This window comes from Salminus brasiliensis, chromosome 7, assembly GCF_030463535.1.
Source record: "Salminus brasiliensis chromosome 7, fSalBra1.hap2, whole genome shotgun sequence".
In the NCBI taxonomy this organism is placed as follows: Eukaryota; Metazoa; Chordata; class Actinopteri; order Characiformes; family Bryconidae; genus Salminus; species Salminus brasiliensis.
Window position 1 is genome coordinate 10,996,740 of NC_132884.1, and position 15,666 is coordinate 11,012,405.

Consider the following 15,666-nt stretch of genomic DNA (forward strand, 5'->3'; position numbering starts at 1 on the left):
TTTCTCATTATGGCAGTTCATAGAGGCCTTTTGTCTGTACATTTTATATCAAGTCCTTTTTGTGTTTGTATTGTAGTTGAGTAGCATATTTGCCACGACTAAACTGTGAACAATGCAAACAGATTATTTTAGTTGTCATGTAGGTGTAAAAGTCTGCATGCGCACACACACAGAGACACACACACACACATTACAACACTACCTGTGCTAATTTTGAACTTGGAAAAAAAGTTGTTTGCTGAATCACCATGTAGTAGGTTAATCAGACAAATTCAGAATTTAAAGGTGATTCTGATCTGTGAACTGAAAGTGTGGTAGCAATGTTTTCAAGGAAGCAAAATGCACAGATATTTAAAAAGTTGATTCTGGATATCAAGCACACAAAAATACAAGTGATCAAGTAGTGCATGTGGTCTACTTTTAAAAAAAAAAAAAGCTTTCCTAAAAAAAATAAAGGCATTAATGGCATTTTTTTCAATTATAATTTTATTATAAACCATGCTTTTCACTGAGCAAACAAATTTAAGAATTTCTTTGGAACAAAAAAAAAGCTATTTAGAAAATTCTCACAAAAATGGATGATACAAATCTGACTGTTAACACCATCATACAACATGAAACAAATGGGCAACAATATTCATTACTTCCTTTTTCTAAGCACTTTAAGGACAAAGAAATTATTCATGGAACATCTTGCTTGTTTGTGACTTTTTTTTCCTCATTGCACGTTAAAGAATTATTAACAAGCTACTGTCTGTTAACTTGTTCAGGATCTGTTACTTGCATGCTATATATGCTGCCAGCCTGACTTGATTTCAGTTTGGTACACAGCTGTATGGAGTCCCAGCTGTGTTCTAATTTCTCCTTGTCGTCTTTGTGGTTGCACTGGTCTACAGTGTTCTCTTAAGGCTACAGCTTCTTCTTCCTTCAAGCCATAGTCAGTAAGTCATAAGAATTTATCTCCCTCTACACATATGGCTAAAGTGAAAGTCCCAGTTGGAAAGTGATCCATTTCCCATTCACTACCAATCCAGCATGCACTTACTTGGTGGCAGCAAAAAAGACAGTTTTCACTAGTCAGACGAAGCCATAGCCCATGCTCCCTCCATCCTCCAGACGGAAAATGCATAGCTCAGTCTCTCCTGTACGGCATAGCTGCAAGCGTAGTTTCTATTCTCTGTGGCATCACTCTGAAGCACTTGGTAGAGGAAGTCGATGTATCTGGAGGCCAGTTTTAGGGTCTGGATCTTGCTCAGTTTGTCTGAGGGCAAGGTTGGGATCATTTTGCGCAGGGAGGCAAATGCTTCGTTCAGGGACTGAGTCCTCTGTCTTTCTCGGACGTTGGCCAGCACCCTCTGCTTCTGTGTGTCCTCAGGTGGCTGGCACCTGAACCCACTTGCCTTTTCTCTCCGTTTAACCAGTTCTGGACCCCCTGCCCAGTCTAAGCTTGAACTCAGTCTCTTCCTCATCTCTGGGTGTGCACATAGCCGTTCAGAATCTTCCTCACTGCTGGTTAAACTCTCCCCTGGGGATGGTGGGCAATGCAAGTACTCCTCCATGGTTGGCATTAAATAGCACACACATTCAGATGAAGGAAAGAAGGAAAAATAATGAGATGCTGGGTTGCTGCAAATCTTCAGTCTTCAAGGGGTTTTACTCAGAAGTTCTACAGAGCTTTTATTGGAGAGGAAACATGCTCTCCGTGCTTTCTGATTGGTACTTTTCCTCATGGCTCAGGTTACAATGTATCATGCCTCATACAGTGTCCAGAAAAGGTTTCATGCACTTGTACCTAGAATTACACATTCAATATTACTAAGACCATTTGTAGTATATCTTAAGAATCGTTGAACACTCAAACTTTGTCAAACCTGTTCTTGTTTTGTGTTAGCTTAGAAATTCATTGTTTCCCTAATTTATTATGGTATTATTTGGTCTACTGATAAATTAATTAGTTCACCTGTGTGTAGCAAAATAGTAAACAACCTCATCTTAACAACAACTATCAGCTGTTGAGATAAACTACCAATGATATAAAATGAGATAGATTTTGACTGAGGGAGAAGCCTTGAATTCCCTGAAACCCCTAAATCACTGCAGAAACACGTGCATGAGGCCTCAGATTCTCCCTCTGTACCATTATGGGCCCAAGGGTCCCACACACAGCTGAATATAGGGGAAGAAAGCAATGTGTGTGCATTATGCCTTACCCTGATCAGGTTCAGCACTCACTCGTGCAGGATCAAAGAGGTACTGAGGTGCATGTGCAGCTCACAGAGCCATTCCATCAGTTTCACTTGGTTTGCTACACCCTTCAAACACACTTCACCCTTTTCAAATAACAGAGTATAATAAGTGAAGTATAGCCTCAGGCTGTCTAATAGAAATACTCCAAACCAGATGGACAAAATGTTTTCTCTTCTAAGCAAAAATATTCCTAACCTTAAAGTTCAAGACCAAGACTTAAACCTACCACACCAACCTGTTATTTATAGATCTACAACTTCTGTCTAATACTTATACCACTTTTGTCCTTTTCCTTATATACAAACCACTTCCATCCTACTATTCATTGACCTACCACTTCTGCCCTATTCTTCATAGACTTATCGCATCCATTCTATTCCTCATAGGCTTAATGTTTTTATTCTTTTCCTCATACACCTCCCACTGCCATCCTATTCCTCATACACTTACTTCAGTCCTATGTATGATAGACGTGCCACTTATATCCTATTTCCCTTAAAGGTTTGCCGCGTTAATCCTTTTCCCTCATAGACTTACCATTTCCATCCCAGAAGCTTATCCAATTGACCAGTAAAGCCAATTACTAATATTAGTAAACAATCAGACAATTCAATTCATGATTATTGAGAGTATGAACAGATAAGAAACTAATATTAGTGTAAGAGCGCACAGGTGTCTTTTGTGCACTGAATTGGTCTTGATGTACCTACACATTGTGTTGTATGATCCTACTTTACAAAGAGTATCTTTAAAATCATCTGAAATAAAGTTTCATCAATTGTTTGTTCTCTTTTTGCATGAGGACCTAGGACGTTAGGGTAACTGGCAGGCAAAATCAAATAAAAATCATCATCTGAGTTCATCGAAAAGTGAAGGCAGCAAGAGTGAGCAGACATGTTCCACGTCTGGTATTGATTTCAGTGCTGCAGCCTTTCCAACTGCTCTTCTTGACATTTAAGGCAACCAACTAGGAGAATATGCATGAATCACATCATGAGAATTTTTCTTGTTCTGTTTTGTAACTCTGAAGAGTCCCAGTTTGGTAAACCACTATAATGCAGTGGTCTAACTTGCAAACCAGTCACTTGCATCATCAGATATGATGCTGGTCCTAATAGGGTATTCCTGACACTGTTCTTCCTACTATGTGGACCTGCTTGACACTGTGGCAATTTGTACATGCCACTCATTATTCTGTTGCAATGGAAAGCTTAATCTGTGCATACTGATCAGCCATACAATTAAAACCACCAACAGGAGCAGTGAATAACATTCATATAGGCAAATATATAATAAATAATAATAATATAATAATAATATAATAACATTCATATTAGGCAAAAAGTGAAACGTAAAGAGTAGGAGGTGTTCCCAGTATGCAGTGGTTAGTACCTACCAAAAAGTGGTCAGAAGAAGGACAACCAGTGAGGCCCCACTCTGCAACTTACAGAACTTAAAGGATCTGGGACATTTTTCAGAGGTCTTCAAATACCTACGAATTGTGATGCTTTGAGGTCTAGAGAAGGATGGCTCCCATTTTTTGAGTCTTCCTCTCAGTGTGTCTTACTTAAGGTCCAAGGCACTGCTGCTACCGGTATCCTTATCTTACTCGATATGTGTCTGGACCAGACCAGTGGCAAGACTATATATAGTATTCTATGTAAGCAACAGGCAAGGCTTTGGCTACAGTAGCTGTCATTATTTAGGAGCTGTCCACTTCAGCACCAGTCTCAGTGGGGCAGCTTTGATCAGTTACTTCTTTATGAATTAATCATGGGACTGAGAAAATGACCAAAATATAGGTAGTATTCATGTTTAGTCAAGTTTTTGAATGCCTATTCAATTAAATTCAATTCAATTGGACAATTATTTAGAAATAGAATTAAATACAATATAAAACAAATCAATTACATAAGTAAAAGAACAACATAGTGACATGGCCATCTATCTGCTGAGCTTCACAGGAACAGTATCACAAGAACTGTCTGCCCCTTTTTTAACTCAAATCCATGACTTTGAGTTATACCCATGACCACATCATGAAAGACAAAAGACTATGGTAATAAATACCAGATCACTGATGATGGCAGCAACAGGAAATGGGAAATATAAACTCATCCTTCAGATCTGGAATGCGCCTCCATCAGACGCAGCATCAGATCTATGAATCACAGCATGAAATCATCAAAAGCTGAGGAGACAAAAGCCCATCAGAACGCCACAGGAAGCATGCATCTCAACAAGAATCTGGTTTGAATAATAGCTTAGTCTCAGCCCGGCCCCTTCACTTGAAACCAACGTAGAACAAATAAAATGTGCTTTGCGAGTGAGGCTGCTTAGAATACGCCCTTAAGTGGTTTACATGGTAGTTTAAACCACTTTTTAATAATAACACAACTTCCACACAAGGATGTGAGATTCCTAGCTGCTTTGCTTGTCTATTTTGTAGACTATCACAGTGATTCATGGTCAAAACATCATTCGGAATTGAGAACCTGATTATCTACTAAGAAGAGAAATAAGAAGAAGAACCTGAATCAAAGATGGGGAGAATGTGGGACAACCTGCAGATTAAAAATTATCACTTATTATGTAGTTAAATAGATGCAAGTAGAACATACTTTTTTATTACAGTGTATATAAGTGATATATTAGAAATTCACTCCTATATTATTTGAATCACCCTCTTGGTGGCTGTAATATATCGCCTCAGGCTACAACCTAGAGCTACTTGCTAAAGTCTTCATACAGTGAAAACATTCCCAAATAAAAACAATCCAAAATATACATATGTAAAACTGATAAACTGTTAAAACTAGCCTCTCAGTCTTGTTCTTAGTCCCTCTTGTTGAGCAAGTTGGAATACTTGCACATATACTGCTTTTGAATAGAACTATTTACAAACAATAGGTGTTTGAAAAGTTTGTCTTTTTTATATATAATTTGAACAAGGCAATCATGACTGCTCTTATCGTAAGTCTTCTTGCCTAGCTGATTGTTCTGTGTGTGAGTGGAGACTTGGCAGATGGACAGACAATGAGCCTGTCTATAGGAGATAAATCAAACATCCCATTTCGTGACTTCAGAAACTACCATAAACCACAAGGCTTCAATATATGTCAACAGTGAGCTGAATAAAGGTGAATCTCTTCGCCTTTAGCACGCAATACGGCCCTCAGGGTAGTCTAAGGCCTGTATCTGTTTTCATCAGACATCAAACCTGAACGACGATGCAAAGCCTAAATATAATATGTATGTTTGTTTGTTTTCAAACAAAGATAATACAGAGAGGATTCATAATCAGATTGAACTTTTGATTTCTAAACATACATATTGTATTTGGGCTTTGCACCGACATTCAGATTTGATGTCTGATGATACCTGCAGGAGTTTTTGAAAGCTGGTATCAACAACAATGGAGAATCATAAATGACTTCTGAAATTCAGACTAAATATTGTCTAGTGTCTAACAAGTCTAAAAGATATTCATTCCAGTTTGATGTACAATTCCAACCAAAGCATTTTACTTTGTTATTTCAGCACACAGCACTACAGTTTTCATAAAATCATTGGTGATTAGGGGAGTGCTATTAGAGTTTGATGTGGGGTCTCTGCTGCCACCATCTGCATCAGGCATGAAATCACAAGTTGGACATTACAAATAGAAATGGAAGGCCTAAAGAATGAAAAAACGCCTATATATATGTTGTACTGATATTTATTTTATAGCTTTTTGATTCTGAAAATTAAACATATAAAGGGCAGTCTAGAACAAACAAATTCAGACATAATACATAATGCTTAATAATATCTTATATTAACCTAATGTGCTGCTACCTCTGATCTATGAAATTATGATGAAAACAAAGTGTCCATTTAGTTATACAGTACCAAGAACATTTTAAGAAACTCTTCAATTAATAAATTAACTTAGCTGACAGACAGGTGATAGCTAAATAATGCCTAATCCTTCTCTGTCAACACCTGTATGTCTATGTATGAAGCTCTTCTTTCCTAAATGCCTGGAGTGGAGAACGGACTCTTTTTTTTTTCACTTCTTACAGTATGTGTCTCAAAGTATTTTTGCAACTGCTCTGCAAATGTTCTTTACAAGAACACAAATCATACACTTGATATCAGGGATGGCCATATTTCTTTGTCTCTGACAGATTTACGGAATGTGTAAAATACTGTACAACACTAAGATGGTGTGTTTTCAACTAAGCCAGGGGGCACAGACAGACCGACCACATCAGAGACTCATTTGTGTATGTGAGGAAGCAACCATCAGGCTTTTTCAAATAGACACAGATCAGCTGTGGATGCTGAAACTAAAGCGTGAGTGAATCATAATGCATAAGAGAGGGACACCCACACACTCCGCCACTACATGCAATGAATCCAACAGCACCTAGCAACAGTGTCTGGAGTCTCTCGTCTCTGTAAATATGCTCATATAAAGCAAGATGCAGGCTTTGAAAGACTAGTTTATTTTACTGTCACATCTTCTCTGTTTGAGCTGAAATTAAAAGGCACTGGTGTATGGGAAATGCATTAAAAGCAAAGTTGTATTGGTGGCTTTTAATGGCTTTTATTCATTAGGCATGAGGTCGCCACAGGGAGGCTAAAACCAAATCTTTCAGTGCAAATGCAAAACTCAGACATTGAGATGCAGAGGCTATAATTAGCAATAATTAGCAATATAATTATTATTTAATGTTTATAATTAACTATATTAATTATGTGCTTACATTTATGGTAATGGTATGGTAATGGATCGTACACTGATGTGTATGTACGAATTTGTATGAATGTGCATGTGTATGTATGAATTATGTTCGCTATCACAGTTCCAACTTTCATATCCATTGAAAGAAAGTCAAGGGCGATGATGTCTAGGCTATTATTTTCCCTTTTTTTTTGGGGGGGGGGGGTTCCAATTCTAATTTTTGGGTAGGTTCAAATGCCTAAAACTTAATTATTATTAATCTTAATTAATGTCTATATCATCATTTTCATTCCTTTTTATCATCTCTTGGAGTTAAGCAGGCTGTTTTTGTTGCTGTGCCTTTTGGTGATGTACAGTGGCAATCAAATTATTGAAACCCCATTGCAAATTAGGTTTTAGCCAAATTTGCTAATTTTTAGCGGTTTGCAATAAACCAATCAAACAAGAACAATTTAAGTAGCTCAACAGAACTTATATAACAAATGCTTTCACCAAATTCAACATAAAATGCCACTTTTAATGACTACTGCAGTTTCAGAATTATTCAACTCCTTCACACGTATTAGTACTAGACTTGATGCTTGACTTGAGTTCTTGAGGAATCGTAACCCACTTTTCTTGTGCCCTAGGCTCAGCAGATGTGCACGTCTTGGAAATTGGGTGTGGAGACCTTCAGTGTTTAGAATGCACCTTACTGTGCAAACTGAAACCTCAGTGTCTGCTGCCAATAAATCTTGCTGCAGGTCTTTTGCAATCACTCGAGGTTGAATCATTTTGATTGCAACAGGGCCCTGAGCTCTATAGTCCCTATATAGTCCCCCCCCCCAAAAGAAAAGTTAGAAAGCTAGTTTGAAGCGACTAGGATCCGAAAAAAAATGCAAAAGCTTAGATATTACTACATACAAAACTCAGCATTGATACAATACTCAACATACACTACACTTTGCCTTAGGACTCTTGAAAAAGGTGCAGCATTTAGAAAGACTTTGAATTTGAATTATTTTTATGATAATCAAACATACAAATCACTCATGGGAGGAACTGGTGAAGCTGGTGTACTTTATTCCTGTGTTGCTGTTAGCTAACTTAACACTTTTGTTACAGGTCAACATTCAATTTGGCATTTCCTTGTTTCCTTATCTCTTGTGTTCTATGTAATGTGTTTTCAATGCAGCATTAACCATTGCTACTTTTACTTTAAATGGTATATTAAATATTAAATGTATATAAATATAATGATATATTATATTTAAAATATACCATTTTATTATTCTGTCTTCAGATGTTTTGAAGCCACTTTGAACACTGCTGCTCCTTGGGGAAGTAATGAAAAACATACACTGGGTTATATTTATTATTGGACATGCAAAATGCAACAGAGCATCCAGTCATGGTGCCGCTAGTATTTCCAATTCAGCCAAATGGGGAAACATGGTTTTCATTGATCAGCAGCGATATCATTCATGAACACAAGCCCTGAAAAAAAATACTTTTCATGATATATTCCCTTATGAAATGTAAATGTTTAGTATATACAGTAGTCACTGGCTGTATCTCTGAAAAAGCTGATCTTATAGCAGAAGGAAAATATACTTATAATAAAGATGCATGTAAGTAATTTTAGAGCAATGCTATTGGGCATGTTATCAAACAATGTTTACACAACATAAAAGGCACCTGATGTTTAACCAGTATAAAAAGCCAAAAAATAAATTATTTTCAGTTATTATTTTATTATCAATGGAAGCATAAAAGGCATGCTCAATCTTTCACACACACACACAGATGGCTGTGCAATCAAAAGGGGTGAGAACAGTTCTGTGAGCAGATAAGAGCAGTGGGGGTCAGGCTGCATTTGCTCTTTGACTATGCCTGGAATGCTGCGAATGCCACTGATCCCACCAAGTCCCAGGACGCCTCACACATTCCCACTGGCCTGAGCAGAAACCAGAGCTACCTGCCACAGTGAAAGCTCACACGCTGCAGACTCAGCTGTGGGAAAGAGATCTGTAATCAGTGAATGTTTATCCATGTCTCTCCCTTCTCTATCTCTCTTTGTGTAATTAAAATAAAGATTCTAGGTGTGATAACTGGACAAAGAGGTTGATACTGAGGCACACACACACCATCAAAGCTTCTGATATGCTGTACAATGTGACTCGCTCAACTTACATACACTATCTGGAAGTATTGGCAGTATGGGCAGTGGTGGCTCAGCGGTTAGAGCACCGGGATATCGATAACAGGGTTGTGGGTTCGATTCCCGGGCTCGGCAAGCTGCCACTGTTGGGCCCTTGAGCAAGGCCCTTTACCCTCTCTGCTCCCCGGGCGCTGGAGTTGGCTGCCCACCGCTCTGGGTGTGTGTGTGTACTCACTGCCCCTAACACGTGTGTGTGTGTGAGTGTGTGTTCACTACCAGATGGGTTAAATGCGGAGGACACATTTCGCTGTACAGTCCACACTGTACAGTGACAAATACGTGCACCTTTATCTTTACCTTTTATCTTTTACCTTTATTGAGACACCTGCCCATTCATTGCGTCTTCTGAACTCAAAGGTCTTTTGCTTGTCAGTAACTGTCGCTACTTTCCTGGGAAAGCTTTCCACTAACTTTTGGAGCACATTTCATTGCATTTAGTGACAAGAGAGTTAGTGAGCTCAGACTGTTGAATGATCACCACCCTACCTCAACTTCAACTTCTCAACCCATCCCTAAATTATTGGATTTGTTCATCTGCTCCAGTGAGTCCTACTCTACTGGCAATAGTTCTCTACAGGGACTAGACAAGATGTGTGTGTGTTTACATTTGCACATCTGTGCAGGCATGGGTGCAACTTAAAAGTAACTGAATGCATTCATTAGAAGGGGTGTTCACAAACATACAGTGTATCTGTTTTGTGCATTGGTCAAGCATGTAGACAATGTTTTCACCAGGCATAAAGTTGAGCATGACACATTCCTTTAATAATTTAGGCAAGATTCTGACGATTCTTCCTTGCCAATGGCTTTTGGTCCTGTGAAGTTCTGAGATTTTAGATAATGTTTAGGCCGGGGCAAACCTTCAAGCTCCTCTTGAGGTAGTTAATTGCGGAATTTAAGGTTTGTTTAGTGTATTATTCTGCTGCTTTTCATTTTAGTTTTTTTAATAGACAGTATGATATTTGTTTCCAGACATTGCTGATATTTAACTAAATACATCCACTTATCATGATTGATCCACCTTCATGGAATTTGGCTTCATTTTTATATTTTATATTTTATATTTATATTCCATAGTCATGCATATTGCTCGATTTTTTTTTTTTTTTTTTAAGTAAACATGGCAGGGTCTGGTTTATTTTAAGAATGTATGTACATTTTTATTATAACTAAACTATGATGTAGCTAAATGGGGACAATACATTGTTTTAAATAAAGCAAAAAACATTGGAGAATGACATATTCCATTACAGAAATCAGTTATCTCTTCTCATACCAATATTCCGTTCCACCTTAAATGGTGCAGCAGTCACATTCTGGCGCCTGTACAGACGCAGACATTTGTCATAATTTAAGGTGGAACAGAAAATTCAAATAACATGCTAACTTCAGCCTCGTTCTTTGTGTCAGCTGTCTGTAACACACGCTGCGTGGCTGACGTGGCCCCCTTCACAAAACAACCGGGCGCACATGGACGATGTTAAGTCCCTCGATCACATTTCTGCACAGATTTCTCCGGTGCCGCTCAGACCTGTTCGGCGTACACGTCGATGAGGAATTAACAGCCCACGCTTGTGTTTTTTTACACCGCTAATTGCTGACAACAACTAATGTCTGTCAACCCACTCTCCTTCGTCAGTTATTGCGGAAAATACGTACGCGCACACACGCTCGCCGACGCCTAACAAGAGCAAGCTCAAGATTTCACTTCCCAAAGGGAGCCTACTGCTACATATAAATACAGGTAGTTTAAATGTAGACCATACATTTAGGCTATGTGTGGGAGTTTTATGACCCTGACTAAGAACACACACACACGCACAACTGTGCTCTGAGAAGGGTCCTCAATGGCAGGGCTTTGTGGGTTGTGTATGCGGAGAGCCTGACTGAAGAACACTTCAAGCCCTCATCGCTTCAGCTCTGCGCGCGTCGCCATGGCAACAACACCGTTTCTGGCTAAACTTCTCCCTCTAACATCACTCAATCTCCAGTCGGTTAGAGTGTGAAATGTAACGTTACTTTATTTATTTGTTTGTTTGTTTATTTGTTTATTTATTTTTAAAGTCAGTCCCCACTGATAGTAAAAGTTGACCCTCTGTTGAAGGGTCTTCCTACAGCCAGTAAAAATAAACATAAATCAATTTAGCAGGGCAATGTCAGCAGAAAACCTTAGAGCATATTGATTTCTGTCTTCATGAACCTGAAGGCATTTTTTTGTATTTAAACATTTCAAGAAGTTTAAATACAAAAAAACTGCAAGCACTGTTAACCCTCATATGTTCTTTAGGATTCATTTTATTAAATGAACCAAGAAAACATATGTAAAAAGTAATATGATGAGGGGATGACAGTATTAATGCACTGTCAACACAATGAAATGAATACTAACAACACTGAAATTAGCTTTTCTTTTTGTACCAAAAACATGACCATATGAAACCTCTCTGTTTTTGCTGTCTGCCTTTCAGATTGATATACACTTGTATTCAACATTTTGAATTATAAAAATATAAATGTTTTTTTACTAAAATAATAGTAATAAAAAAACATATAGAAATTTATATATAGAATTTTTTTGTAGGTTGCTAGGAACCATTCTGTTCTTGTTTTAAGAATTTGAATCCAATCTTCCTCACATAATGCATCTAGTATTTTTGGGCTGTCTTGCACGCTCATTTTGTGGAACACATTCTGTAAACTACCTTTGGTGATTGTGGCCAAAGGATTCTACTCTTAATTCATGAGTCATTGCAAGTAAAATTTATTTGTATAGCAACTGTTGTTGTCACAAAGCAGCTTTACATAATTAGTAATAAGTAAAAGACAAAAAAGCGGGCAGTCTTCCAGCAGGACGGGCTGGGTGACCATTTACTCGGAGAAGGTAAAGAGACTAGAGATTCAGAGTTAGTTCTGAATGAATTTATAGAGAGCAGAGAATGTTGAGCAGTATCACAGTGTGTCTGACGACTCTGACGGGTCTAACTATAACAGCCTAATTAAAAGGAGAGATCCAGAAGGTAACACAGACACGGGAGCACCCTGAAGCGCTAGTGTGCACTACTGCACTACTGTCAGGTTGTTCCAGCAGGAACCTCAATAAACTTCAGCTGGTGCAAAATGCTGCAGCCAGGGTCCTTACTAAAACTAGAAAATTTGACCATATCAGTCCAGTTCTATCAGCACTTCATTGGCTCCCAGTTAAATTCCGTATTGAATACAAAATTCTTCTATTAACATATAAGGCCCTACATGGCCTCACTCCTGAGTACCTGCGGGATCTTATTGTATATTACGAACCATCAAGACTACTTAGATCTCAGGGTGCTGGCCTCTTACTCATTCCCAAAATTCAGAAAACCTCAGCAAGGGGAAGAGCCTTTTCTTATAAAGCCCCCCAACTCTGGAATAACCTTCCAGATAATGTTCGGGACTCAGACACAGTCTCAATCTTTAAATCTAAGCTGAAAACTTATATGTTTAGTTTAGCTTTTGGTAATTAATGTTTCTTAGATAAGGGCTGCAGGTCCAGGGGTTTGAGGACCCAGGGAATTGTAGTACACTGAGATGCTGGAGCTATCGTCTCGCTGCTTACACGCGATCACTCAGGTTTGTTGACGGTGGAGCAGATAGATGCTGGTGTTCTCAGGGTGCGCCCGTGTCCGTGTTACCTTCTGGCTCTCTCCTTTTAATTATGCTGTGATAATCAGACCTGCCGGAGTCGTCAGACATACCCTGATGCTGATGCTCAACATTCTCTGCCCTCCATAAAATTCCTCTTAGAACTAACTTTTCTCTTTTTACCTTCTTCGAGTAAATGGCCACCCAGCCCGACCTGCTGGAAGATTGCCCGCTAAGGTCCCCTCTACCTGCGTCTAACCAGCTGCCACCTACCAGTCCGGCCAGCGGGTCCCCCCCAACCCGCCACCACCCATGGCTCACCCGCCTGCCGCTGCTGCCTGTTTGGTGGCCATGCTGAAACCTAGATTGACTCGTGTCTGTCTGACACTATTAATATCACCACTATTAACTTTCTGTTGTATCTGCTTTGGTAATTTTTATCATTAATGTTTAAATAGTCTGGCCAGAGGAGGATGGGTCCCCCTTGTGAGTCTTGGTTCCTCCCAAGGTTTCTTCCTCCAGCTCTGAGGGAGTTTTTCCTTGCCACTGTCGCCGTTGGCTTGCTCACGGGGGTCTTTGACCCTTCATGTTATCATGTCTCTGTCCTTTATTAAGTACTAATTATGTAAAGCTGCTTTGTGATGACAACAGTTGTAAAAAGCGCTATACAAATAAATTTGACTTGACTTGACTTGACTAGTGTCCATCTGCTCCACCGTCCACAAACCTGAGTGATTTTGTGTAAGCAGCGAAACGACAGCTCCAGCATCTCAGTGTACTACAATTCCCTGTGTCTGCAAACCTCTGGACCTGCAACCTTTATCTAAGAGGAAACATTAATTACCAAAAGCTAAACTAAACAGATGAGTTTTCAGCCTAGATTTAATGATTAAGACTGTGTCTGAGTCCCAAACATTATCTGAAGGGGTATTCCAGAATTGGGGGGCTTTATAAGAAAAGGCTCTTCCCGCTGCCGAAGTTTTTGCCGAAATTTTGGAAACTACTAAGAAGCCAACACCCTGAGATCTAAGTATTCTTGATGGTTCATAATATGTAATAAGATCTCGCAGGCACTCAGGAGCGAGGCCATGTAGGGTTAATAGATGTAGTATGTTAATTGAAGAATTTTGTGTTCAATACAGAATTTAACTGGGGGCCAATGAAGTGCTGGTAGAACTGGACTGATATGGACAAATGTTCTAGTTTTAGTAAGGACCCTGGCTGCAGCATTTTGAACTAGTTAAAGTTTACTGAGGTTCCTGCTGGAACAAGCTGACAAAAGTGCATTACAGTAATCTTGCATTAAGGTAATAAAAGCGTGTACTAGCTTTTCTGCAACCTATAGAGATAAGGAGTTTCTTAGTTTGGCGATGTTCCTAAGATGCATAAAGGCTATCTTACTAATATTGGCTATATGTTGCTCAAATGATAGATCTGTATCGAATGTGACACCAAGATTTTTAGCTGCTAGAACAGGAATAATGGAAAGCATCAGCCAAGTCTAATATTAAGTCTGATAGTTTATTTCTAGTATCCTTTGGACCTAAAAGAAGAACCTCGTTTTTGTCACTGTTACGAAGAAGGAAGTTATGTGACATCCAGAGTTTTACATCCTTTACTCAGTCCTCCATTTTCTGTAATAATTTATCGTCAGGTTTGGCTGATATATAGAGCTGTGTGTCATCTGCATAACAATGGAAATTTACGTCATGTCTGCTTATAACTGAGCCCAGTGGTAACATGTATAATGTAAATAATAGCGGTACTAAAATAGAGCCTCGCAGAACTCAATGTCTTACTTTTGTGTAATTTGAAGATAAATCTTTTATCTTTACAAACTGATAGCGTCCCGTTAGATATGATTTGAACCACAATAGGGCTGTTCCTGTGATTCCAACCATGTTCTCTAATCTTTCTAGTAAAATAGTATGATCTATTGTATCAAAGGCTGCACTGATGTCGAGTAGGGCTAATAAAGATATGTAGCCTTGATCAGAGGCAAGATGGAGATTGTTTATAATCTTCACTAGGGCTGTCTCAGTTATATGATGGAGTCCAAATCCAAATTGGAATTTCTCATACATGTAATTTTTACTCAGGTATAAGCAGAGCTGTTGGGCCACAGCCTTTTCTAATATCTTGGATATAAATGTTAAGTTGGAGATGGGTCTGTAATTTAGACAATGCACTAGGAGCAAGATATGGTTTATTGATTAAAGGTTTTATGACTGCTAATTTAAGGGGTTTGAGTACATGCCCTAAGATAAGGGATGAATTTACTATTGATGAAAGAGGTCTGGTTATAATTGGGAGTATTTATTTTAGTATTTATGAGAGAATTGGGCCAAGTGTACAGGTTGTATAATTTGCTGAGGAAATAATATTTTCTAGTTTTGGCTGTGGAAGTGGGTAGAAGGCTTCCAGCCTTTGTTCTACAACTAAGTTATGTTCTAAAACAGCTACACCAGGTGACAGCCATGTTTGGGTTGGATTTGTTGTCTAATGTTTTCTATTTTATTATTAAAATAGTCCATAAAAACTACTGGTTAAAGAAGTTGGAATCAGGGGTTGAGTTTCTGCCTGGCTTTTAGTAAGTTTAGAGATACTTAAAAGTACTCTGGGATCGGTGTGGCCAAATACGCTGAGCGAGCTTTCTATACTGACTATGGCTGTCCTTCCGGGCAGAGTGGAACACCTTTAGTTTGGTTGTCTGCCACTTACGCTCTAGTTCCTGAATTGTTTGTTTTAAGGTATGAGTTACATCATTGTACCACGGTGCCACTTTGTCTAAGGTTGAGCCTTCGCTATTTTCTAGACCGTTTATTAACTAGCTCTGTTTGGTCTGTAGAAGTGTAAGCTAAGGTCGATAGGT

General features: G+C 38.8%; 1 protein-coding gene across 1 annotated transcript; it reads right to left on the reverse strand.

The window, feature by feature from the left end:
• Positions 1–1,073: 1,073 nt before the first annotated feature.
• Positions 1,074–1,559, reverse strand: LOC140559966 (twist-related protein 2-like). The gene has a single exon (XM_072683828.1). It carries the CDS (start codon positions 1,557–1,559, stop codon positions 1,074–1,076), a length of 486 nt encoding a protein of 161 aa, XP_072539929.1.
• Between the last annotated feature and the right edge of the window lie 14,107 nt (positions 1,560–15,666).